The following is a 25,845-nucleotide window of genomic DNA, read 5'->3' on the forward strand; positions in this document are numbered from 1 at the left end:
GGAAATATTGTTCTCATTTCAATGAAACAAATAAAAAGCCTAAAATAAAATCATAGAAGAGTGAAATAGAACCGTCAGCTATACATCCGCTCTGAATTGGAATAAAGCTTTACCAACATAAAAAATCAGGGGAGTTTTATTTGGAATTTAATGTTAAACAAACAAGACGATATTTATATTATGCTTATCTGTTGAATGTTTGCATAAATTATGTTGCATAAAAATCCCAGCATCAATTTTGAGACTGTAAAAAAATACGCATTGGGTAACTCGTGGCCAATTGTAAGGCATAAAGCCCACTGTACACCTCTTACGGAACACCATACGAGCAGAACAGAGGCACACCATAATTCCACTCAATACCTCATGGAACGTCGTGTAAAAAAAAAACTGGCAGTAAAATAAAGCATTTTACTTATACTTCAATCAGATCAACTTTTATGGCGTACCGTGTTGCTGCTCTGCGCAGCGTAACTAGAGGCGATGGAGATGAAGAAATGATCTCCCTTTTTATCGGCAAATGCGAGGTCATTAAGCGCGCGTGGTACGATGGTCGTCTTTAAGCCTCCGCCTGCCCTTTTGCCACTGCAAGCTGGAGAGAATTTATTGTTTTACAACAATCGACTCACCGGGGTGACATTGGGCATAGGGAAATAGGGCTATGGATGAGCGAAAGATTTATGCGCTGGCCACTACCAATGGCAGGGCAGGTCGGTCGTCCTCCCCCGTTTCTGTATGACCGTAAAAGTGCTGATTCTTAACGGGCCTCAGAAGGACAATCGTCAGTCAGGGAGATGAAGCTTTTCTTCTACTAATTGCATCCCTCTCCCCTTCCTCCGGGGCACCACCACAACAACCGGGGGGGAGCCCGGTCAAAATAGCTACTTGACAGTGCGCCCTTTTTGACAGCAGGCGTCCACATTCGTCGCGTCGATTGTTTTATGGTTTCTCACGTTCCTGCGTGAAGGTGCCGGGTGTCTGTCAGGACAAAAACGCATACATACACACACGGCATGTGATGGTAAAAGGGCCATTTCGGGGATCCGCAGCTACCACCGTACCTTTGCCGTTCCATTGTTGTCTCGTGGCACTTTCGGGGGACCATTATCGGACCAAAACCCTCCTTTCGTGTCTGGTTTTTCGTATCTTTTCTGTTGCTGCGCTGTATGCTTTCACATTCGACCGTTGTGGTTGTTTTATATCATCAGTTTGCCGCAAGCAGTCAGTCCAACTGTGGGGACACACACACGATGGCCGTAGTGTCAAATGACAACGATTTATTTGCGTCACCAGTGGCATTAATTTTATTTCTCCCATACGTGCTGAATTGCGTATACAATTCGATTAAATGGCACCCATTTGGAGTTCGGGTCCATTGTCGTACCCGCGCAACAAAACCAACCGAACCGTGGCAGCCACCATGCCACGTCCAAATGAGTCTCCTGAACCGGCAAAATGGTGCACAACACACGCTGGAAATGAAATTGCAATTGATGGAACAAGATGAAGTTTGGCCCAATGGGGTGGATGGAGCGGGAGAGGAAGAGAGGGGGGGGGCGTGGGAAAATGCGGCTAGATACGGCACTATATCCGAAATATGGCAAGACAGTAGCAAATCGAAATGGAATCGAGAAAAATAGCCACCAGTTGGTGGAGGCGCCTGGTCGTTGCTGTGGTTTGGCCCCGGTGTGTGTGTGTGTGTGGGGCCAGGAGGGGCGAAAATTCGATTTCGGTGCAAAATGGAATATGTTGAAACGGACCGATCACGGTTGGATGGTTGGATTTTATTTACTTTCCGCAGCGTCCACGCGGCACTGGTGGCTGCTGCTGCTGCTGCTGCTGCTAGTGCCTGCAGTCGATCGAATTATTTCTGCCGATTTGTTTGCCATCATCATCGGTGCTGTAGTAAATGACAGTTGTTTTCGGGTGTCCCTCCCTTTCTTCCCTCGGGTTCTTTTGTGTGTGGGGAGTTGGGGGGCGAGAGGGGGTCACTTATTTTCCATTGCTTTCGATCAGGGATTTTCACTACCGTGGTGAGGATTGAAAGAGAGAGAGTGACAGAAGGAGGCTTTCAAATCCTTCTTCGCACCGTTACCTGCGTGCTCTGCACGCACGCTACCGAGGAGAAAATCCTCGGAGACGGAAATGATATGTTACCGTGCAAATAGACATGCAGCGATTTTTCTCAGTGCGAAATTTCGCAAAGTAGCTCAATCTTGTAAAAATCCCATTTCTCATTGGAGACAATTCAGCGCCTACTGAGGCTGTCAAATAATTACATCGACAAGCCGTTTTTTATATACGAACTTATCATCGCATTTCATCGAATAGCATTGCGAAATTTCGCACTGAGAAAAATCGCTGCATGTCTATTTGCACGGTTATGCGTCAGTGGTGGGTCTCTGCCGGATACGGGCTCCCGTGTGGCTTCGTCCACGCCCGAAATGTGCGGAATTGCGCGCTGCGGAATCGGTCGACGGTCGGCCAGAATAATGCAAAAATGACACGCAGCAGCAGCAGCAGCAACAGCAGCAAGTGTTGCGGTTGTCTATTGATTATTCAACCATCACCATCACCACCACCAGCCAGTCCCCCTGGGGTCTGCTGTGCAGAGGCTTTTCAGAACTATTGTGGCGGTGCGTGCGTGTGTTTCTTTTGTCGCATGGTTTTGTTGGCCCATTGTAACGTTAGGTGGGAATGCGTGTGTCGCTTGGGTTAGGTGCGATTGAAATGTTTGGTTGATGGAAATTTTGACACTCCTTCAAACGGTTAACTTACATGCTATCGGATATCAGTTCCACGGGTGAAGTTTGTTTTTACAATATATTAGTTTTGTACATCACGATGAGGTGTAACAAAGTGATTTACACACCGTTTGTTTTTTTAATTGAATTTTACAAAATCTACGGGCTTCAGCTATATAAATCTGCCGACGATTACATACGATTGAAAATGGTTCGTTCTAGTAGTGATTGCATAGTTTTGGGCGCTAAATACCCAGTGCTCAATTATCCTGGCAGTATAAACGAAGTGTACGCTTTGTGTTTTTAACGCCTAAATGTATGCAATGTAATGATCATTCTTTGAAGTATACACTGTTTCATTCATCATACAACAGTGTCAACATCATGATAATTTAAATACCTTGAAAAATTGTTGACATAAATGTTAAAATCAAATTCATATTAAAGAGCGGTTCAACACATTTAACGCAAATTTTGGAAAAAAGATTCAAAAGCTTACATTACTGGTTTAGATCATACCTCCAATTAGTTTTTCTATGTGCGTTTTGACGTTTGGAGTCTTATCCGCTGTCAGTTTCCCGTACAAATTGGCAAGCCAAGTTTTTGCCAAGCAAAACATGGTTAGACATTTTTCGTAATGAATTCTTCTGTCAACTACTGGACAAATATTAAAGCAAAGCATTATCCTAGCAGGTTTAGAACCAAATTAAGCCATATTTCCTGTATTCAGAAAATGTAAACAAGAAATACTGAATAAAATAAAATCACTTAAGTTTAACATGTTTAGTATCTGAAGTAATAAGTACAATATTTGTGAATGTTTTTCTATCCTTTTTAATTATTGTGTTTTAGTAAAAAACACTGTGTGATGTTAAGATGGCTAAGACTTGAACCTGCCTTCTCTTTTTTTATAGGAAAAAGTAATCAATTTTTTAAGCTTTGCATACACTTTTGAAATTTCTTTAAATACTGCATAGGATAAACGTATTTATGAGAATTATTCAAACATGTTTTTCACACTTATACGGCTTTACAAATTACAAATTTCTTTACAAATTTATAACATAAGATCATCTTTATAATCATATTTGTAGATTGTTCTGGATGAATTCATTATTCATCAATTATTTGAGGGATCTTGAAATTTAAGCATTATAACTTAAGGTATGATCTTCCCCATTCTGAAGTCACATCTCTTAATGTTACGCCAATATTATCTCTATGTTGCTATATGATTGTTGTATGTTTTTCAATAATACGTAAAAGTAAACTTCTGAACGTTTATAATAATAGAATGATTGCAAATAAGCACTAGTTTCTGTATTTTAAAGACACATTAATTAGTGCGATTAACACTTGTATAGCTTGAGGTTTTGATTTTCCAACGATTGTGGTACATTATTAGAAGAAACCGCCTGGCCTCGGTCGGTGCCGGCATGTTAACAAAGCCTAACACACCGTAAGATTAGTATGCTGCCATCCTTCATCCCCATTAAGGTGCATGCACTTGAGCAAATCACATAACCACAGCACACTGCGATGTCCGGATTGGTTAAATGTCAAATCGCGTCCAATTGCGTGTGTCCTCGGCACAGGACGTCAACCACTAAAACCCCCCCGCTCGCTCCAAATCTGTTGCGCTGACATTTGGAAACGGTCGCACATGTAAACACACGAGTTCGTAGGTCAATTAAACCGATTTCATCCCATCCCACAGTGTGTCGTCCCGCTACCGGGGGGCCAACTAACCCCCGGTTAACAAGGTGGCATAGTGAAGCAGGCTGTCAGGAAGCTACTTTCGAACACCGAAATCCATCCATCCGAAGTTGGCAGTTGTCCCTTTCGGGGGCGGTGGCACCAGCTGCAAGACGATAACCCGATTTACGTACTGCACACGCACGGTACCACACACCCCATCGGGCGGTTGTGGTACGGTTTGCGCTACGGGCGAATATTGATCAACCATCGTCATCGTGTGCTGGTGTTGCAACAATAACGGCCACCGTCAACAACAAGTACAGTGAGCACCCCCGGTTGCGGTACCGTCCTGTTCCCGTGCGGCCATCCCATCGCCGAGTGCGTGGTCGGCTCGGTGTAAGGATGATCGAAAGCTGCGAGATCCGTGCCAACGATACGGCGCGCGTACCGTTGCAATGCGGCGTACGCGGACACCGATTCGACCGGTACACGGTACGGTGCGTCCGGCAGTGACTATTCCCAATGGGAACGAGGTGTCTATTCGGTGGCGCAAAATTAAGTGCTCCCATGAATGCTCACCGATCGGGGGATGCAGGAGAAATGGCGCCGTACAATGTGTTGAAGCTGGGAGCGCGGTCCGGGAAGGATTAGCAACCGGGTTGTTCGGATCGAGGCGCAGACGAGTGCGGCGGATTAATCTGCATAATGCAGAAGCAGGACGGCGGGATGGGTGGATGTGGGGGATCCCGCCCGGGGCGGCCGGTTCAGAGGGGGGTATAAATATTTTATAGAGAGGCACGAATATGCGTGCCCAGACCCACTATGAATTGATGCAGCAGTGGCGCAGCGCCCGAGTAGGCGAAATAGATCCGCTGGAAGTTTATTGAATAATGCAAAGAAGATGGCCTCCTCCTGTGTGTGTGTGTGCGCCCCGGAGAGCGTTATTGGTTCAATCGAAACGGTGTGTTTTGTGCCTTTTGCACTCGCCGTACACAGCGCTATATAGCGCACGTCAACAAAGTTCGCTTCATGAAACACGGCCGCCCAACTTTACGACTGAATTCGGGAGCCCTTTTTAAAGGTTTTATCACCGTTAGCGTGGCGCAGTTTGCTTAACAATAGCTCATAATTTTACTCCAATCGTACTTTATGCGTGTAAACTTGATAACGGGGGAAAAAATACATAGACTTCTTTTGTATCAAGAGTCACTGTCGAGGTGGTGCTGACGTTGAAAACAAGTATTTAAAGGAAAACACATCGTTATTGTTGCTCAAAACCCCTTAATTTATGCAAACCGCATGTCAAGCGTTTACTTTTATTTCTGTTAAACAGTAAACTGTACGAAAAGTACAACACCAGGGAGAATGATTCGAGGTCATTCAGCTTATGTTCAAGTTTTATAAATTATTAAATAAATTGATTGTAATGTTAAAACAACAAACCTAAATATGTGACATTATATTTTCATATTATTTCCACTATTTAATCCAAACCATCCACTATTTAGAAGATTGAATATAGTACCATCTTTTTTATAAAAATACATTACTTGTGTTTAATTCTAATGAAGTATTCACAAAACGTTTTTTGACAGGAAATCTCAACTTCATCAACTGTAACTTGAAATATTTACTTGTTTGAACAAGTTGAAATTGAATTTGAATTGAGTTGAATAAGATGTTAAATAATTAAAGTCTCTTTTGTGGGATAAGTTATCTAGAACAGCCAGTGCATGTAAAAAATAGGCAAACTATAGATAACATTTTTCGTTTATTCTAACCGAGGACAATTCCTAACCTTATTCCCATGAAGTTTGTATGCGCAATTTATCGTCCCTTTTGATATGTTACGGGAATACAAATCCTAATTCTAATTTATATGCAAAGCCTGAAAAGCTCACCCTGAAATAGCCATTTAGGGCTGGATAGTGGGAGATATAGCAAATAGATTAATAAATCCTTTACGAACGATGCTGTACGACAAATAGTACAAAAATACAGTTTTTTTACCAACAAACTGTAGAGCGGTCCTGTGTCGCTAGATATTACCACTGATCCTTTACTTTACGCTTTACATTGTGTGGCAGAAATTTGCTAACAGGCAGCAGCTTCATAGCCATCAAAGCAACCGTGCCATATGTGTCTGCCTCTAGCGGTGACTTTGTGAAACAATGCAAATTTAATTACCGTACCGGTGCGCGTCTATCGCTGTAGGCGCGTACGGTGCGCGTACATATGTCTTTCGCTTGGTTTGATTTTATATTTCCTTTCGGGTCTCAAAATGAAACCGCGCACCCTAAATGGCATCGATGTATTTTACAGGCAAAAAGTGCGTCAGTGCGCCAGTGTCTTTTCCGTACACGCCTTTCACGTGGGCCCGGTTCGGGGGTGCTGGGAGGGAGGGAGAGCGGTGTCGCCGTATTGTGCCGCGTGAAACGATGCACATTAAAAAAGCAAACGTTATTTTATGCACTCTCGTGCATAATTAATTTTGCTCTGCCGGCGATCACCGCCTACTGGATTACACTTGAGACCGGGTGAGCTTCGGTTAGGCGGGCGGCCCAAAATTGCTAACAACGGCTCGCGGTGTGAAGGATGTGACTGCATGCAACGGCAACGAGATCGGCACATCCGGGGGAGGATACCAAATATCTAGCGATGGTGGTGTGCAAAGTGAAGGTCGTTGTGCTTTGTTTTGCCTCTTCTTGCCCCCCTACATGCTGCACACGAACGTTTTGGGCAGCGCGCTGGCTTGATGATGGCACGCGTGATTCATGCTTTTCGTGGCCACGAACCGTACAATTTCGCTGTGGGGCGTTTTAGTGTGGCCCCGCTTGCCCGGGCACATAAATAATAATATCGCACAAAACGGATGGCAGTTCGGGAACGCGGCACACAAACCCGGGGCTAACCGGTGATGCATATCGGCGATGCACTGCTGCTATCGATGCACGCAACATGCAACATGCAACCTTCTGTATGAGAACCAATAAACGCAATCGAGGTCAACCTGTCTTCCGCGCTTGTTGAGGCACAATAAAACCCCTGCCACGAACAGCGGCCAAATGCTGAATGCTGCTGAATCTTCTCTTTTTTCTTTCTTCACTCCGCCGTTGGCCGTTTTTCTAATGATGTGTATCCCCGGGCGGACGGGCGGACCGATTGCATGCGAATATTGCGAAACCCGGGAACCCGGGAGGCCGTCGTTTTTGGGCCAGGACACCTTGTGTTTTTTTATCAGTGTGTACCGTTCATCAAACAAATCGGTCCCATTTGGGTGCGGTTCGCTTTTCCCCGGGACTGCGTTAGGTTGGTCTTTTTTTTCGGTCTTGTAGGCTTTACGAAGCTCGCGTGTCATAACGAGAACTGGTCGGAACTTTGTTTGTTTGCGCACGTGACGCTATTTGAGGTGTTGTGTGCACGCCGAGACATTGCAATGCATTTGGGTTGAGTTGATTTACGTGAATGATTGCATGCTGACAGCGTTAATGCAATGCTTGAGCGGGAAATCGTATTGCATTGGGAGTTATTTTTGTTGTGGGGTTGTGTGTATGTTTGTTCTATTTATCGAGAACATTTTTAAATGTAAATTGCTATTGCCTGTCACTAAAATGATTGGAATATCAGTTAAAATTTCTACACGTTAAAGATAATTGAATCCAATTCCATTAAGGGGAACTGTATTTTTGGATCAATAATTAATGAAACGAACCTTCAACAATGGTAAACTATGTTACTAATGTCACGAAAACGATACCGAACAACCCAATGCGTGTAATTCTTTTAGGCTTAAACATGAGTTAAAAATTCTTTCGACATTGGGATGGTTTTGACATTTCAGCGCCTGAAAGTATGCAACCACAATGCCTTGAATAGACTGGACTATTTTTTTGCATACCTTTAGGCGCATTTCACCAAAAAATGTATGTAGCACAAAGAGAACACGTTTTATTAATGTTTATTGTTTTAAATTATACTAAAGTTATGGTTTCCGATTGCTGATACGATTGTTCTACGATATTTGCTTTATGCTTTACCGTACACCACTTTTAACTTTGATAAACTATCCACAAATGTCGGTAACTATCGCACATCAGCACGAGCTAATTACGCGTACCACACAATGTGCTAATTGTCTGCATGGTGGTGCCGGTTGGAAATTAGCCTTGTTGATGGATTGCATCGAATAGCACCGGTGACATTAGGCAGTGATTTGATCGTGATTAAGTTTGTCACCCCAAAATCCCCATCGAAATCCGTTCACACACCAAACGTGGAGTCGGAACTTTACACCAAAAGCGCAAAAGCAACGACAAACAAACGAAACCCCCGCTACAAAGGGTTGATTCTAGGCCGTTATCGGGTGCGATGTGTGTGCGCTGTGTGATGTGTGCGGGAGCATTTCGAGTTGATTGGTACCAGTGGCGTAATTCTATCGCACGTCGCATGTCGTGCACGATTGACCACTGTTGTGTGTGCATATGCTTGTCTTGACAATCGTGTCTCCCCCCGTGTGCCGGGGTTTTGCAGTGTTGTGTGTTTATTGTAAACAACTGGCCTTCACCGTGAACCAATGCACTTCCAGGTTCCAGAGCACAGATAATGGCGCTGTTTTGATGGGGGAAGTCCCCACGGGGGAAGTTATTTTTGTTGCCTAGAATAGCAAATGATTTTACATTTTTGATGAAAATCACAAAGTCAGTGATGAGGACGGATCGGGAAAATGAAAATGAACAATCGATCGTCATCATCAAAACGCAACATATACGACTGATTGCGGTTCAATTGCGAGATCAAATCAAAGTGTATCAATGCAGACTGTACGAATGTTTTACAATATGTTACATTGCAATTTAACATTCATAGTGCGATATGAGAACATCAGTCGATCTACATAAAACACCATTGCTAGACGTTACATAACCTTGTGTGCAGAATGTTTGGAGCGGGGATTTACAAATGGAAGAAGGAGAATAGGAAGTTCTCCGATCGTTGAAGTGTGGCTTCAACACAGGCGAAGGTCAGTTCAGTCGACTGTTGTAAGCGCATCGCATAAGATCACCGCGATTAGTGTTTCAAGAGAGCTGTGTGCTATTAAAAAGAGTGTACACCAGTACAGTACGTGACTTTGTGAAGTGTTTGTACGAAAAAACACAAGCATGTCGCTGAACGAGAAGATTTCCGTACAAGTTGAGGTTCGTATCGATGTGTTGCTAATAAGTGGAAGTAACGTTCCGATCTACGTGAGTTGTAGCAGCCATTGGAATATTGCCATTTGACAGTAACGTTGTTTCAGAAATAACAAGTATCTGTTATGAAGTATCTGCATAACCAGTTTGCATGTATTTAACCATTGAATAATCTTCTGGAATAACCCAAACAAATTTCTACTGAAGTTGTTACATCTTTCGGGGAATTCCCCGTCTATTGTGCCTTTGGGTGGTCAGACCTGTGTGGTATTAATGTTTGTCTGGTTGTCTAACGTCTGTGATACGAGTAAAAACTGTTTATAAACTGTTGAGATAGTATCTCGTAAGAATAATAATACAAATGTGTATTACATACTTTTAGGCGTTAATCACCTTACACAATGGATTACTGTTTTACGGATTTTTCATAAAATTTGTAAGCAAAATCTTTAAGAATGTCTTCAATATTATCATCTACTAACAATTTTTACTTAATCTGATCGCTAGTATCGAGAACTCGCTCGGAAAACAATTATGCATCGTACGACATATTTTTTTGCATTCTACCTTTCCGCAGCATAATACCTCATGCAAACAAACAGATGGGGAACGAAGGGGAAAGATGGACGAAAAGTTTCACCAGTCCCACTTGCTTACCAACTGGTAATTGGAAAAGTTCTCGTTGCTCACGGCTCACGGCCATAAAGTCGCCGTAATAACTGCGAACGTCCCCAGTACCGCACCGTAATCGTCCCGAGTCTACCTTCCCGAAAGCTGGCATTGTCAGCTCGTCTTAAACTTTGCCTCGTTAGCACTGTTACACACCCCCCGCTCCTGGGATGAGCCACAGCCAGCCGATGTGGTCGTCGCATACAGCAGGCCCACCGCACTGCATTGTCCATTGCAATCAATCAGTCAATTAGTTCACTTGCGGTTCGTGAGTATCACCCCGTGGACGGGGAAAAATAAAACACGGCCGAATGGGTTTATTTAATTGTGGCCAATCGTTGCAAACTGCTCCCAACCCGACTGGTAGCACAACACCGATCGTTCATTATGTGAAACGCAAAGTTGCGTTTCCATGGCGACGAGTGGTTGCGTACCTTACTGTCAAACGCTTAACTGTCAACGTTTCCTTCGGATGAAGTTGCATCGGCATCAAGCAGCTTGTAGCAGCGCGTTCGAAGGTGAAGGTTTTATGACATTTACGAGCTTGTCGAGCATGCAAATACACGAAAGCCCGAAAGGTCAAAAGGTGAACCTGGTTTCCCGGCCCACACAAAGGTCCTGCCGAGCCGGTGTGGAAGGAGCAAAGGATGTACTACGTTGCTGTGTGTTGGTTCGTTATAGCTGGTGTGCGGGAGATGTTATTTTTGTTTCAATTCCTGCGGCAAGTGTACCGCAGACAAATACCCAATCCCGTTAATCCCGCTTTGAGCGTAAACCGTAAGTTTAATGCACAAATAATTATTTGTTGCAAGTTTGCATAAATTTAGGCGTGAGACGATCTTTCGGTTCCACTCAATCGGTTGTCATCTTGGGGGAGTATGGATCATTTCGAGTAAATAATTTTCATTGTTTAATTCTACACAGCTTGTTTGGCTCGATTATCAAGACCGTCAGGTGGGCATGTCTGAAGAGATGCTGCACAAACCAACCGGGTGGAAACCCGCATAGCTAGTAATGAATTTGCATTGCAAATGTCACCAAGGAACTGTTTTATTTGCCATTTTTATCCCCCCTGCCTATTGCTCCCCCCCTGTCTTTCGACCTGACCTTTCGACGAAGTGCACCGTGTGCAATGGATGATGATGATGCTGATGAGAACAGTGATGCACACCTGCCACCCTGTGGGCGGCCGCCTCGGACGAATGTTTAATTAAGCAACTGGTTCCATCAGGTTGTGCCAAATCGTAGCTAGTAAGTTAATTATGTTGATTAAAGTGTGCCGCACGAGCAAACAACACAACACCCCGCCAGGGCCCAGGGAAAGCGAGCGTGTCGAATTGCAAAGCATAAAAAAAATACAAGCATCCAAACGTTTACATCCGGCCAGCTCCGAAAGCTTTTAAAGTACGCGAAGGCCCCATTAAATCGACCACTCCATCAGTGCCCTCCGAAATGCGAAGTGTTTGGCAAGAGAATTTATTATTTATTCACACATTAGCGCGCGCCTTCTTCACCCCATATAGAGAGCAGCAGAAGCCCTTCTGCTGCCTTGTTATTGCTACTGCTGCCGCTGCTGCTGCTAAGTGCTGAGCAAACTGTTGCTTTTGCGAATCTCAATAAATTTCCCATGAACCGGTAAATGGCAGGCATGGCGCAGCATATTTTTTTTTGCCTTCGCCCTTCTTTTGCCACTCGGTCGTGTACTGTTTGCTTGGGCCTGGGACGGGTTTTTCCCCTTTTGCAGCTGCAAGCAATTGCGCTTTTTCGCTTCCTTCTTCTTATTCTCCCGGGGGCTAGTTTATACGCTCAAAATACTTTCTCCCGTTCGATTGGTTTTTCGGTGGTTTGATAAAGGTAAAAGGGTTAGGGCGTAGTCACACACACACACACACACACCAAGACAGACAGACAGACAGGCGTGTACACCTATCGGGCGCCCACACGTACGCGCCAGGTCTTAAAAGGCAATAATCGTACAATCGTCAAGAAGTACTTTAGCACCCATATTGCCCCCGTCCCAAACGGCCGCCAGCCAACACATGTGGCGCGGTTGGGTGCCTGTAGGCTGCAAAAAATGGCCCACGTGTTGATGGGAGTGGAAGAGTAAATGTTTAAGGAACGAAAGGCATTGTGCGCAATTTTGTACAGGGCGGGCAAGGCACATTGATACAACGGAATTGAGTATTTTAATGAAATTTACCAATAAAGTTAGTTTTTATTATCAATTTGCTAAGAATATTTCTGTTTTTAGCTTCAATTGCTGAGAAGAATTTTAAAGTTATTCCCAGGAAGGATCTTTGGTGGGGTGATCATGTGATCATGCGAATGACACCGATCAATCTCAGCCACAGAAGCACTACATTTTTTTCTACCAGATGCAATGTACCGGATTGATGAGTCCGTTTTGTTTGTGAGTTTTTCATCACATTGGACTAGGACATGGACGGAATGATCGGTGCTCGTTTCGAAATTTTTAAATAAAGATCAATGCGTTCCATGTAGTCAATAATAAATAATGAGACAAGACTGTGAATTTTAATTATTTCATAGAAATTGCATACACACAATTTAATTCGATGATTTCGGTCTCGAAACTCGATCGAAACTTTTCTCCAAATATGCACTGCTAGCCTATTATCTCTTCTCGCTTTTCGAGTAATTCAAATGAATCTTCTATTATGAATCATCTCAGAACTCTCACACTGTCGACTCGCCAAAGATTCATGTATCTCTGAGGATACTCTGAGGTATCTATGAAGATTCATAAGTGGTTTGGAATAGATCGAACTTCGAAGGGTTTAAGGACAATTTAATAATTTAATTCATAATTTAAACTCCTTTTTTATGGTAGAGCTTTGCTACCTTTTTGTATCCAGGATGGACAATCCAGCTGCGGGTAAATAGAGTCAACGGAAGAAAAAGTATTGAATTATATGAAACGAATGTCAGACATTGCACGGCTAACCCTTTGAGATTGTCGTGCCACTAAAACAGAAACAGATTCTCTCTTGTTTTACTTTCGTCCAATATCGAAAGGTCAACAAACGCCAATCCCTTATGTCATTCCTTATGTCAAAATGCCCAAAAAGCTCCCTCATGTCCTTTACGAATCTGTTTAGAATGATACAGCCCTCTACCTGGATTATTTAACAGATACAAATTGAAAGCTCAAGCTTTCTAATTCTAATTTATGTTATGATCTAATTTATTTATGTTTTAATCTAATTTATGTTATGATCTGCCCCAATATTAAAATACAAAAAATTAACATATTGGATAATAAATTTTACACCGATTTGCTTGGCTCATGCTGCTTGCTTACAATTTACAACGCCCTGGTAATTTATCAAATCAAATTAAAAAAAAAACATGACATTTTATTCGTTGTACAACATGTGTACCACACTGTAAAGGAAGCAGCGTGCACTTAAGGCACTAAACAAAGCCACACCGAAAATCCTGGTTCGTGAGGGCCCTTGGTCGTGAGAGATTGGGACTTGCTTTGCCACCTGCAAACATGCCAACATAAAGAAATGAATCATATCACCACGATCAATGCCAAACCCGAAGGTGCGGGAGAGATCATTGGAATGATTCGATGTTTATGCATTCGGCAGACAGATACAATGGGGCCAAAAGCCATGTCACAAATGTGCCCCGCACAGGATGACTTTCGATGGGAATAAAACCCCCTTGAAAAAGCAATTCGTGTCGTTCGTGTACGGCTCTCCCTTTGTGGAATTTCTTGTCCGATACGGAGTTCTTTTTGTTATTGATCAGATGACAGTTCATCTTCCAGTTTTGTATGAACTTTCCAGGAATTGTGTACCCAACAGGGGGAAGAGGGAGGGGAGGGGGTTGGGATTTGCCAAAAAAGTGTCCTGTGATGCCCGGATTTTGCCGGACACATTTGCCGAAATCCCGAATGGCTGGTGTGCGTGTAAAACCCCATAAACTGTGCCCATGTTCGAAAGGTTGGCTCGAAATCAACCGAAACCATTCAGAGGGGACGGAACATGCAGCGATGGCCATGGCCGACTCAGAACAGCCCAGGACACATTGTTTAGCTTCTGCAGACGGCAGGACACCACACACAAAAACCAGACCCACATACATGACGCGTGTGTGTGTAGCTGGGGCACTGTAAGCACTAGACTAGTTTCCGAGAGTCAACGGGACCAAGCGGACACACTGCTACCGGTCCTCCGGTTTCGAAGCCCTCAAGATCGCACTCAAAATGAGCCCGAAAATAGGACACACCACCGCCCCGAAAGTAAGGGAAGGGGTGGGTAGGTTTTATGCCGATTTTTTCCACCCCATTCCCTGCCACGGCCAAGCTCCAACGGAGAGGACCTGCAACAAAGTTCCTCAAACAGTCTCAAATAGCTATTCGGGCAAGTGCGCGGTGCGGAAGGGAAGAGACCGGTGGTCCCGGTGGTGTGGAAACGACACAGATAAGTTGTAGTCCCGTTTGGTCCTGGCACCGAGCACCGAGGCTTGTCCCCCCAAGTCCACACTAATTCCGAAAGGCACTTGGGCCACACTTCAGTTGGATGATAAATATTTGCACACATATTTGCTGACAGTTTGCAGCACTTTCGGAGTTTGCGTTCGTGATTGTAATTTCGTTTCGCTTCCGCCTCGATGTAGGCAGCCCCCCCACCAATACAAACAACACCCCCCAACAACCCCCCAATCTATTGTGGAACAATAGAAACACCCCCCTCTATCAGACACCCATCGCTCGCTGCTCGCTGCCCCGTCCCCGTTTAGCATGTGTTGATAGCGACAGGAAGTCCGGTGTTCGTCGGTTTTTTTTTCTGCTGCTTCTCCCCAGTCCCAGTCCCCTTGCCTTGTTGTGTGTTGTGTGTTGCGTTGCTTGTTCGGCCGGTTTCGGTTTCAGGAGCTGGGCAGCTTGCTCACTTGCGCGAGGGTACCTTCCGGTTACAATGTGCCAACCAGGGAGAAGCGGCCGCGCGAACTGGGCGTGTGAGTTTTTCCCGCTCGTTTCTATATGCGTGTCAGCGCAACATTAGAGACAGACGGCATGGCCCCCCGTTACCAGTGGGTCCAGTAAAAAAAGCACCCTCGAGTGTCTGGTTTAATTTCTCTTTAATGTGCACTCACACTCACACACGCGCGTTGCTAAATCACAGCAACCAGCGCGAGAGAGGTGCAGCTTAAATTCATTGCCACGCTTTCGCCTCTTGGCTTTGATTAATCCCCAGCCCACCTCCCCCCCCGGGGCTGGTGGTCAATTTCTAACTTTGTCTAACCACGAAGTTTTGGCGTACGTTCGTGTTTTCGGTCTCTCCACATCGTTTGCTAATTAAAATGGAGCACCAGGCTCCAGGACGCTTTTATGGTGTTTCATTCGCTGTACCACAGATCGGACCGAGCGCTGGCTGTACGAGTTAAGATTATTTAATTACCCACGCAACTTTTGAGCACATGCACATTGTGTATATATTTTTTTGTTAAATCGTCTCATTGTGAATCGTTCTTTCCTGTCTGGAGGCGCTCGGGGCGGCAAATTCTTTGTCGACAAAAAAGACCAGACCTTCTTATGATTTGCTTCGGAGCAACTTTGGTGCGAGATTGAATATGATACTTATGCTTATGCCGAGTTTGATAAGTGTCACTATGGGATAGGGGTGTTCTGGATGGACAAAAAAATTGTACTTAGCGTTTATAAGGATCCGAAGGTATTTTTCATTTAGGTCATCTGTCAACTGTGGGATGATGATGAGTTTTAGAGGAAAATAAACCATAATAAAAATAAATTGAGACGCGTTCGCACTTAATGGGCTTCGTCTGGAGATTGATAATCGGCTGTAAAGCGTCAGAAAGAAGCCTGTTGGCAGGTGTAAGGCTTTTCTCTGTGTCAAACACTTGCCTGCTTTGATTTAGACAGGAATGTTTGAATACCGACTGACAATTCGACCATCTCCTTTATGTTTGGTACGTCTGATTCATTTCTTGAAACTGTGTATACCTTGGCAATGTGATCGATCGAGCAGTTTCTTGTTTGTCCAAGATGCCCGTCACTTTCCTTGAGGTCTCCTTGTTTCCTTGGGTCTTTGAACAACTTGAACTGTTAAAGTAATAGTTATAAAATATCTAAAACTCTTAATGACTATTAAACCAAAGTTAGACATTGGAAAAAAAACAGGATTATTTTTCAATTCAAATAACCTGTTTGGTGTCAGTCTCGTTGCTCGTTGTTTGGGCACATTAGAAATTGGCACTGAGCTCAATATGTTCGACAAGAAATTATTATTTATTTAATACTAACCTTAATGTTACATATAAACTAACTTAAATGAAAACCATTAATAACCTGATTGATGAACAACGAATTTTAAATTGAACAGAGTTGCAGGAAAGCGAGTACGAGGAAAGAGATATAGCTCAACCGTTGCACTGAGGTTGAAGCTTCTAGACGGTTCTAGCAGTGTTGCCATCAACGTAACCCAACACTTTCACTTAGACATACTTAGACTTTTTTGGAATATCTTATATTATTATATGCCAATAAAAGAGCACTAATTTACACTAGATTTAGCAGGAACGTCGTGCCGTTGCCCACTGTGCATCGATGCTCACCACCATTTGTCTTAAACTTTTACAAGTGACGTAAATCCATTGCCGTGTCACTGTCAGTCAGAGTGGAGTCACTTTTCTTTCAATTTGAACGAAAAGCTTAAACTCGCATTGAAAAGCAAGAAAAAGAACTCCCGCTTTCTCGAGGGCTCCCCTCGCCCACCCCCGTCTCGAAATAAACCTCCCCCCCTCTCGCCAACCACAATCAGATTCGCAAGATTGCATAGGAGAAAACCGATCCCAGGCCCGTCCGGGCCAGGCTGCTCCGTTCCCATGACACGGAGCGCTGCTAAAAACATCTTAATGAATTTTAATGAGCGCTTTTTTCTTGAGGCCATCTCCTCTCCCTCGGTAGGCTGGCTGGCTGTTGCTTTTATACGGGGGCCCGGTATTCTCGTCCTTTGACCACCACCGCATTTAAGAAAACTGCCGATCTGTTAAGGAGATGCTGCCGTGGTTTTGTCATATCGTGCCGCCGCCTTTTGTGGACCACTTGCGCCAGCCAGGTTTTCGTCGAATCGATTCTTCGCGTTTTCTTTTTGTGCTGTCCGAGGGGGAGGGACGCAGAGTACGCCAAAGTCGCATTTGAATGGAAGTATCGCACAAACGGGCATAAAGTAACAAAAAAACTGAGGGAGAGAGATACGTAACAACCGAATAGCTGGGGCCGAATGTTTTGGCCACTGTGAACCTTAACCATAGGGGCGACCGGAGTTTTGGGGTAGGCAAGCCATTCGAGACAAGCAACGCCTAACCTGAGGAGTTGGATGATGCAAAAGCTCATAAATTATGCATACCGGTGGCAGGGTTTCGGGCTTTCGGGTGTGCAAATAGCTTTTCGGTTTTGCCGGCGAATGCGTGTGCCCGGGGTTTTGTGCGTCTCTCGGTCTGTCAATTCCCGAACCCCAGTAGCTAGCAGAGCAGTAGCCCAAAAATCTGTGAAAAATACACACACACAGGCATAAAAATTGGCAAACAAATCACAGAAGAAATATGGAACACAATCATCGACGGTTGGCTGCGGAACGGCTTTTTTTCCTGTGGTTGTGTCTTTTCTGCATGGGAACGCCGCAGACGCGGATCGGACGGGCGTGCGGCGGCGCGGTATGGAAACGATCGAAATGTAACCGAATTTCGGCATCCGTTTTTGATGGAAAATCTTCAAAGTATCATCGGCACCGCCGTAGTACGGAGCACAAATGGAGCTCCCACGACATCCCGAGAGGAGAATGCGGGAGTAGAGGCGGCAAAACGAAAAGGGTCTTCCTTCCCATGTCTCCACCGTGCCGTATCTGGCACGTGTTGCGTCAAACGTGGGTGAGGAAAAATTGCACGCCCGTGTGTGTGTGCTTGAAGAAGTCAGCACCATAACCGGGAATCTGATTTCGTAGAAATGCCGTAACGCGAACCCGGCTGCGTACACCGTATTCGGGTCGCTTTCGCTAGGATCCGGCAGGGGAGGGGTTTTGAGATGAAATTTCCAACCGAATAGCATTCAAATCCTTCAAGCTTAAGTTTTCCCCGCATTTCCATTTGCCCTTCTGCAAGCTAATTGCAACGGAACAATTTCTGCGCTCGCTGTGTAGCCGAGAAGTATTTATAGACTTTCCGCCTTTCCCGAAGAGGATCCACCAATGGAGGCTCTGTTCTTTTCGGGACGGTTAGGGGAACAAACGAAACCCTGGGGTCCCCGGTTAGCCAGCCAAACGGATGGATGGAATGTGTTTCATAAGTGGCTTTCATTGTTTTAATATATTTTGGGTGCGAGATTTCAGCACACCGTCATTTTGTGGGGCTGTTAGAAATCACATTATTGCATACCGTTGGTTAGCATTATTGAATGTTTTGGCCGAGGGAGGGCTTTTGTTTACTGTGTTGTCCTATTCCAAACAAACTTTATTGCGAAAAGCAAATAGTAATCAGTGATGATAAGAAATATTTCAACTATTTTAATTTAATTTTAAATGTTAATGTTCGTTGTACTAGGTTTGGCATATGCTCTTTTTGCTTTGCTATACAATGGTCGATTATCCGTGCGCATTGGGATTCAAATGGTTCCTAGGCACATATCCTGTTTATGACAAAATTTGCGTATAATGTGTCACAGATAGGTCTTTTTTTAGAATCAACCTTAGTTTTTCTGTGGGTTTTTTTGTTACAAAAGAAATTATATTTGTTTTCTTTAAGAATTTGAGCTCATTTGATCATATACAATTGGATCATTCAATTCTTCCGTCAACGGTGTTGCTAGAATATGTCAAATTTCCTTTGAAACTGTCATTTCCGAACTGCACGGATAATCAGACACCCGGATAATCGGCCCTCCACTGTACTTTATATACAACGACGCAGCGCAGAAAAATCAGACATCATGGAAAGTGTATTAGTTATTTGAATAGAAGGGATGAAAAATAAGCTAATTCCTCTTAGTTCAACATTTCAACTCTTCAATATGAAGTATAAACGATATAGCTAAGGAAAACTCGATACAGGTCGTAGCGTTTGGTTTGGAACATTCACGCAAAGCGGGGAGCTGCTGTATTCAAGAAGATTTTCTGAGAACAAGTCACAAGTGCTATGCTGTGGGTACATGATTTGGGTCTTGATCTGTTAGATATGAGGTTCCTTCAAACATCACCCAGTTTCGTGGAAGTGATGGAAGTGCATTCACTAAAGCCTGCGGATGACAAGCTAAACAGCACCTTACGTCCGATCGCATCTGGGAGAAGATGTGTTCCCGAGGGTTTTCCGGGGCGATGGTGTATGGATACTCCAAAAAGACATACGATGAAGACTTCCTAACTTCTCTGGGAAACTACAACCGTATATTAACGCGAGGTGGTCAACCACAGAGACGTGTCGAACTGCACTGCCTTAAAACGACGTAATTTCCAACGCGAGGAACGTAAGTCGGCGTGTCTAATTAGTCTGCAATCTCCGCGACCACCGAGTGCCGATGTATCTGATTTCTGTAATGATTGACATCTGCTAGAATCAAGATCTAATCCACTATTCCTCAGACGAAGATCAAATAATCGAGTAGGCGGAAATAATTTGACATTAAGTAATTGCTTAGGAGGCTATGGAAATTTCGCAGGTCCTAGATAGAACCACATTTAGGACCACATATTGCGTGATATATTTCACAGAGAATGGTCTGCATTGTCGAGAGCTTCTACTGTCACAACCAGAATTTAAACTGTTTACGTTTTAATGTAACATTTGTCAGCTTTAAAGTGTCATCGATTCATCAGAATTTGCAACAGATGCCATACATTTTCTTACAATTCCAATAAAGCCTCTTGCTACTTGCAACTCGAATAGCCTGTTCCGTCGTTCGTTCCCGTGTCTGTAATACCAAACACTCTCCTACCGTGTTATTGAAATTGATTTTATCGCATTACGACGTAAGCCAACCCCTTTTAGCCCGACATTACCCGTGCTCCATCCGTCCCGGTCGGTAGCATTATGCGAAACATGCAATGGGTTAATAATAACCGCTAAACTTCGCTTCAATCTCACCGAACCACAGGCCCGTCAGCTTCATCATGCCGGTATTGCGCGGAAACAATTTCAACCCCCCTACCCTACCTAAAACCAACACCGCGCGTGGAGAAACACTGACTGTCCGGGGGCTTGGAGTTTATTTCCCGGCCACATTACGGACCACCAGAGCAGCAGCAGCAGCGCCCGTAGTTAATGATGGAAATATTTTCGGAAAAGCATCATCATACCCGAGACCCCGAACGGACAGCATAATCGGTTTCCGTACCGTTGGCGTCTTTGGCCGGACGGGTATATTTTGTTTTCGACATGTTGTCGACCACCCATCCCGACTGGTTAATCCTGCCCGTGCGCCTGTTGTAAACCGTGTAGCACCGTGCGAAGGAAGCGATGAAAAACCCCGGTCTGGCAGAGGACGCATGGGACGAGTTGGGATGGGACGACGGCGGGGTGGTGCGCAACGAGGTCTCATTACTCGTAACAGGGAAGGTTATGCCCGTGGACTGCCACACAACGAGCTCAAACAGGCACCATTATTTTGAAGCTTCGAGACAATCTTCGCACCAGTTTTTGGCGCGCCGAGAAAATAATCCCCCCCTCAACCAGGCTCCCCCGGGGTGAAAGTGAACTGAAGGAAGTGAAGCGCATTAAAGGAGTATTTAATTTTCTCCGAAACGGGGCCCCGTTTTGCGGAAGCGGTGATCCGGATGCGGTACTGCGGAGTGCTGCTGTTTTGGGGTCCGATAGGAATCTTCCGGCCGATCGTCCTTGTCGTCGTCGCCGTTGTGCGGTCGAACCGGGTATCATCCGAGCCGAGCGCAGTCAAGGAAGAACAGTGGTGCCAGAATAAGTGGGGTGTCGGGTTCTTGCCCGAGTTTACTTCACCGTCCGTACCCGGTTACAGAAGAAAACGCTTCCACACCAGAGCGAGGAGGGCGAAGGATAATTCACAGTGGCGCTAATGTTAAAAGGATTACGCCTTGAAAAAGCCGTGTCTTGTTGTAAATGGTCGTTCGCGTTTCACCGGTTCTCGTTCGCCGGGTTGGGTGGTGTGTACCGGTTCGGTAGCAGCCTAACACTTTTCCAACGGTGGCACTTGCCTTTCGAATACGTTCTTGCGGCGGAAGCTGTTCTGAAGCGGTGGATTTTCACACGCAATCAAAAAGAAATTTACCTTGCAATTTGGAGCTAAACTTTCCCCGCAAACGCAGCGAAGAGAGCGTGTGGGGATTGGAGAACTATGTGCGCCCATGTGTGGTGTGACGGTTGTACGGTTAGGGCGTAGCCCATGGACGAATCACAATGACGATGAAACAAAACAATACCGCCGGCAATACTCACACACGCCAACTTAAGTCGTTCGGGTTTAGTTTAACTATTCCGGGCAGCATCTTAGGCGTTAATTTGCTGTTAACATTCTATCCATTGCTCGCACGAACCCGGACCAGAAGCGATCTCCCCACCCCCCCCTCCCCCACGGTCGAACGGCCATAATTTCGATGCATGAGGCAGGGTTTTTAAATGGATTGTGTCATTGGGAATAAAACTCGTGAAGAACGGTACTGTATGCGCCCCATGGCATGTCACCCTTTGGGGGGGATGAAACCCATTACTGGGAAGTTCTTTGGACGTATGTTTACGATTAAGACCACCGTCCGTTCGAACACGGCTATCCACGGCCAGGGCTTTACAGGAAACCATCGGCACACACGGTAGTTTATTTAATAGTGTTTGCATTTGAGGAAGCAAGGCACGAAAGACATCTCCGTAGTTTAATTGTCTTAGTTGTCCCCATGCCCAGGGAAAAGGATCCTTTCTTATGGAATCGAATCCGGGTTTACAGTGTCGTGTACTGCTTGTTACTAACATTAATAAAATCTAATGCGTTTAAAGGGCTTAGAAGATATCTTTCCGATTCGCCACACGTTGGGTGTTGGATGTTGCTGATCCCTCTTTTGTTTTAGTATCGGTATTGACTGTCAGATTGATGTGCTAATCCTGAAGAAAAATACTGAGAAAGTTACTAAAAATGCCTCCGAAGCATTCTTCGTTCGGCGTTTATCTCTTGCGACTGAATTCTTTGGTTAAGTTATCGAAGCAATCCTTGGTATTTAATTCTCTGTTGCAAGACTTAGTAGAAGAGGACATCAAAAGAACTAGGATAGTTTTTTGGTGATTTGGTCATTTCAGAAGACTAGATTCGTCTTAAGGAGCTCTTCAGGAGACCAGGAGTGTTGGACCCAATCCGTCTTTTAGGACTATTGAGAGAAGTCCTTTAGTATATTAATTTGGGTTCCGAGTCAGTCTTTGCTGTCTCTTTGTAAGATAACTCCAGGAGTGTTCACATGTTATCATCAGTTTTCTTAGCTCTCTTATCAAACATACAATAACAATCTGTTGCGACTGAATTTTTTGGTTAAGTTATCAGATCGAAGCAATCATTGGAATTTAATTCGCTTTTGCAAAAAATTGTTGAAGAGGACATCAAGAGAACTAAGATAGTTTTTTGGTGATTTGGTGATGCTAGAGAAATGACACTCGACGACTAGATTCGTCTTCTGGAGCTCATCAGGAGACCAGGAATGTTGGACCCAATCCGTCCTTTAGGACCTTTAGGAGTCCTTTAGGATATTAAGTTGGGGTCAGAGTCAGTCTTCTCTGTCTCTTTGTAAGATAACTCCAGGATTGTCCACATGTTCTTGTCAGTTTTCTCAGCTCTCTTATCCAACATACAATAACATTGCAAACCAGCAACAATGTTGGAGTTATTTTCAGAGTTGAAGTTGAAGACGGAGTTATTTCCTGAGTTAACTCAGTTGTTCCTTCTTTACATGGCCCAAACATATGGAAGAATATAAATCATATGAAAGGACTACAACTTTGGATTGTTCTTCAAGGAATTAGCAATAATTCAGGGCTCCAAAAGCTTTAGGCACTGGGTCGCGTAATTACCCGCGTAATTCATTGCACATTAGCTGCAAACGTTCGTGCCGTTAAGATTTCACATCCAGTCTGACGTGTTTTGACCTACTCCAACCTCCTACACCTATACCCACCTTGCGAGCAAACTGTCAATCTGGCCTAAAAATTCAAATTCCTTTCGAAAACCCAACGTCAAATGTCACGGGGGCCCTTCCCCTCCCCCCGGCCGTCAACTTTGGCCATGCCTTTGCCCGTGGAACGTAACCGCCGTAACCGGGGTTGGCGAAGAACCCCGTACGTAGCAACGGACGTCATCGGTGTGCCGTTCACGGTAAAGCAACTATTTACCCCGTTGCCGTGGTTACCGTGCGGTAGAGGTTTCTTCAATAAGCACGTTGCCAACGCGGCACGGGTGTTCTTCCGCGGATACTTTCAGTGCACGGGAAAGTCAGAACCGCGGTGACCGAACCGGGTCCATTTTCACATTTTCCTCCAGTGCGGTCAGACCGGTGGTGGCGCTTGCTAGTTGCTAGTCTGACTCGGAAATCCCGTACCGACCGAAAAGGATCGAGTGTTCCGTGCGTCCAAGCGTGCGTCCTTGCGTGTGTGTGTGCGTGTGTGCGTGTGTGTGTTTGTGGGCGTGTGCAGTACATGGGCTTGTACTGCAGTGTTTTCGATTGCCAGTCACCAGTTAGTGCAACAATTTTCACTTTTCCAAATCAGCACCCCACCGTGTGCTGGCTGTGGTGTATCACCATTGTTGTGTGCGTGTGTGTGTGTGTGTGCTACTGACATCCGTCGCACCCATAGAACAAACGGCAACAAACGTGCCTTGCTAGAGCCGGCAGCTGGCAACAACACTCCCTCCCCGATTGGCTTAGTAATTTAGTGTTGGTGGTGGTAGTGGTGGTGCTGACAAAAAAGAAATCCACCTCCCCTCCCCCTCATCCACCGTACGGCTAAGTGACGTACCCATATCACCGTTCCTTCCGAATCGTACCGACGATTTGTGTGTGTTGTTATGGTGCTTACCTTTGACAGTTGCCTAATTATTGGAGATGCGTTTGTGTCGTTGTTCCGTTGTTCCGTTGTTATTTTGTCGTAACACCTTCATGTAGCGCTACCGTGTCCCGTACCTTATTTCTAACGATCTGCCCTTGTTTCACCTGGTCCACTCCTCCTTCCCAAAATACAAAATGTCAACCACGCTTATATTTCGCATGTTCGACCTGACAGTGGACAGTGCTTTCTAGCAACCGTTTTGTTTTCCTTTTTATTACATCTTTCTGTTTGTCGCTGTGTGTGTCTGTCTCCATCTTTTCTGTTTCACCGGACACGGACCGGACTCGGTTTGGTGCAGCATCACTAATGAAATGCTTCTGTTTTTGTCTTTCTTTTTGCCGTGTTTTGCCCACTTCTAATCCTGCCGTGCGTTCGCCTGCATTCCTGTCGGCTTAACCATGATTAACCGCGCGCTACAAAACGACCCAAGCAGCCGACGGAGCTCCCAGACGAGGACTTTATGACGAATCCTTCGCTGGCCATGGACGCTTGTTTCACCGCTTTCGACAAGGATGGGTAAGTAGTAGAGAGGAAACTGTTGAGGTGTGTGTAGTTAAGTAAGCAAGGATGGATGCTTTCCTTCCCTTCCAGATCTTCCTTTACGCCCAAATTGTCTAAAGAATAAGGACAATACGTTCGCTTGCTTAGTTTCGGCTGTCAGCAGCCATGGGTGGCTTTGCTACTTGAAAAGCTTCCGATACGTCAAACGTCAAATGCACTAGTGAGTGAGTTGGAAGGTGAGCGTGAGAAGGGTACGAGTGAGATCCCATGAGAACACTTGAATTTCACCCTTTAACGCATCGTGCTTCAATGTTGATGATGTACCCGACAAAATGTTTATTTATAATCGATAATGATGGGAAATTATTCAACTAACGCTATCGTAATAAAAATAATGCCTGCACCAAGAACCTTGAAATAAACGTCCGTGTACTGTACCCGGCACTGCAAACACTTTCTCCGGTGTTCCGCACCCCGGCTGTCTTGGTTGAAGGTCTCGCTCGTTTCACACGGTAAACGCGGTGGCGTCTGCCCATTTGTTTGCCTTTGATGCCAAAGCGCACACATTGAACACGGTCTGTGTGCTTCCCAAGCAGCAACGAAACAAAAAAAACTCCATCACCGGGAGAATATGTCGCAGTGAGGATAAAAATAAATCCGGTTTTATGGCAATTCAATAAAATGCACTATCGCTGCTGGTACACCGCGTGGCACTTTTGTTTACCTTCACACAGTGCTACACCCGTAACGAAATGGGCCAAGCATATGTCCCCGACGTACGGCCATCCGCGAGGAATGTGGGCAAGGGGAAGGTTTGATTGGTTTGATTCCATACCATCGGTTTATGTCCTCAAATGAGCGAACGATTCACTCTCTTGGGAGTTGAGAGCTTTTATTATGCCACGTACCCCGTTTTTCGATACGTTCGGGGGTTTGCTATAAAAATTGACACT

General features: G+C 44.9%; 1 protein-coding gene across 1 annotated transcript in view; it reads left to right on the forward strand.

Moving 5' to 3' along the window:
• LOC128297541 (uncharacterized) overlaps nt 1-25,845 on the forward strand; it is a 67,647-nt gene that overhangs the window by 10,423 nt on the left and 31,379 nt on the right. The window contains exon 2 of the mRNA XM_053033211.1: nt 24,825-24,907. Within this exon, the coding sequence (XP_052889171.1) occupies nt 24,825-24,907 (83 nt within the window). The remainder of the gene's footprint in view (nt 1-24,824; nt 24,908-25,845) is intronic.

The sequence above is a fragment of the Anopheles moucheti genome, chromosome 2 (genome assembly GCF_943734755.1).
Source record: "Anopheles moucheti chromosome 2, idAnoMoucSN_F20_07, whole genome shotgun sequence".
NCBI lineage: Eukaryota > Metazoa > Arthropoda > Insecta > Diptera > Culicidae > Anopheles > Anopheles moucheti.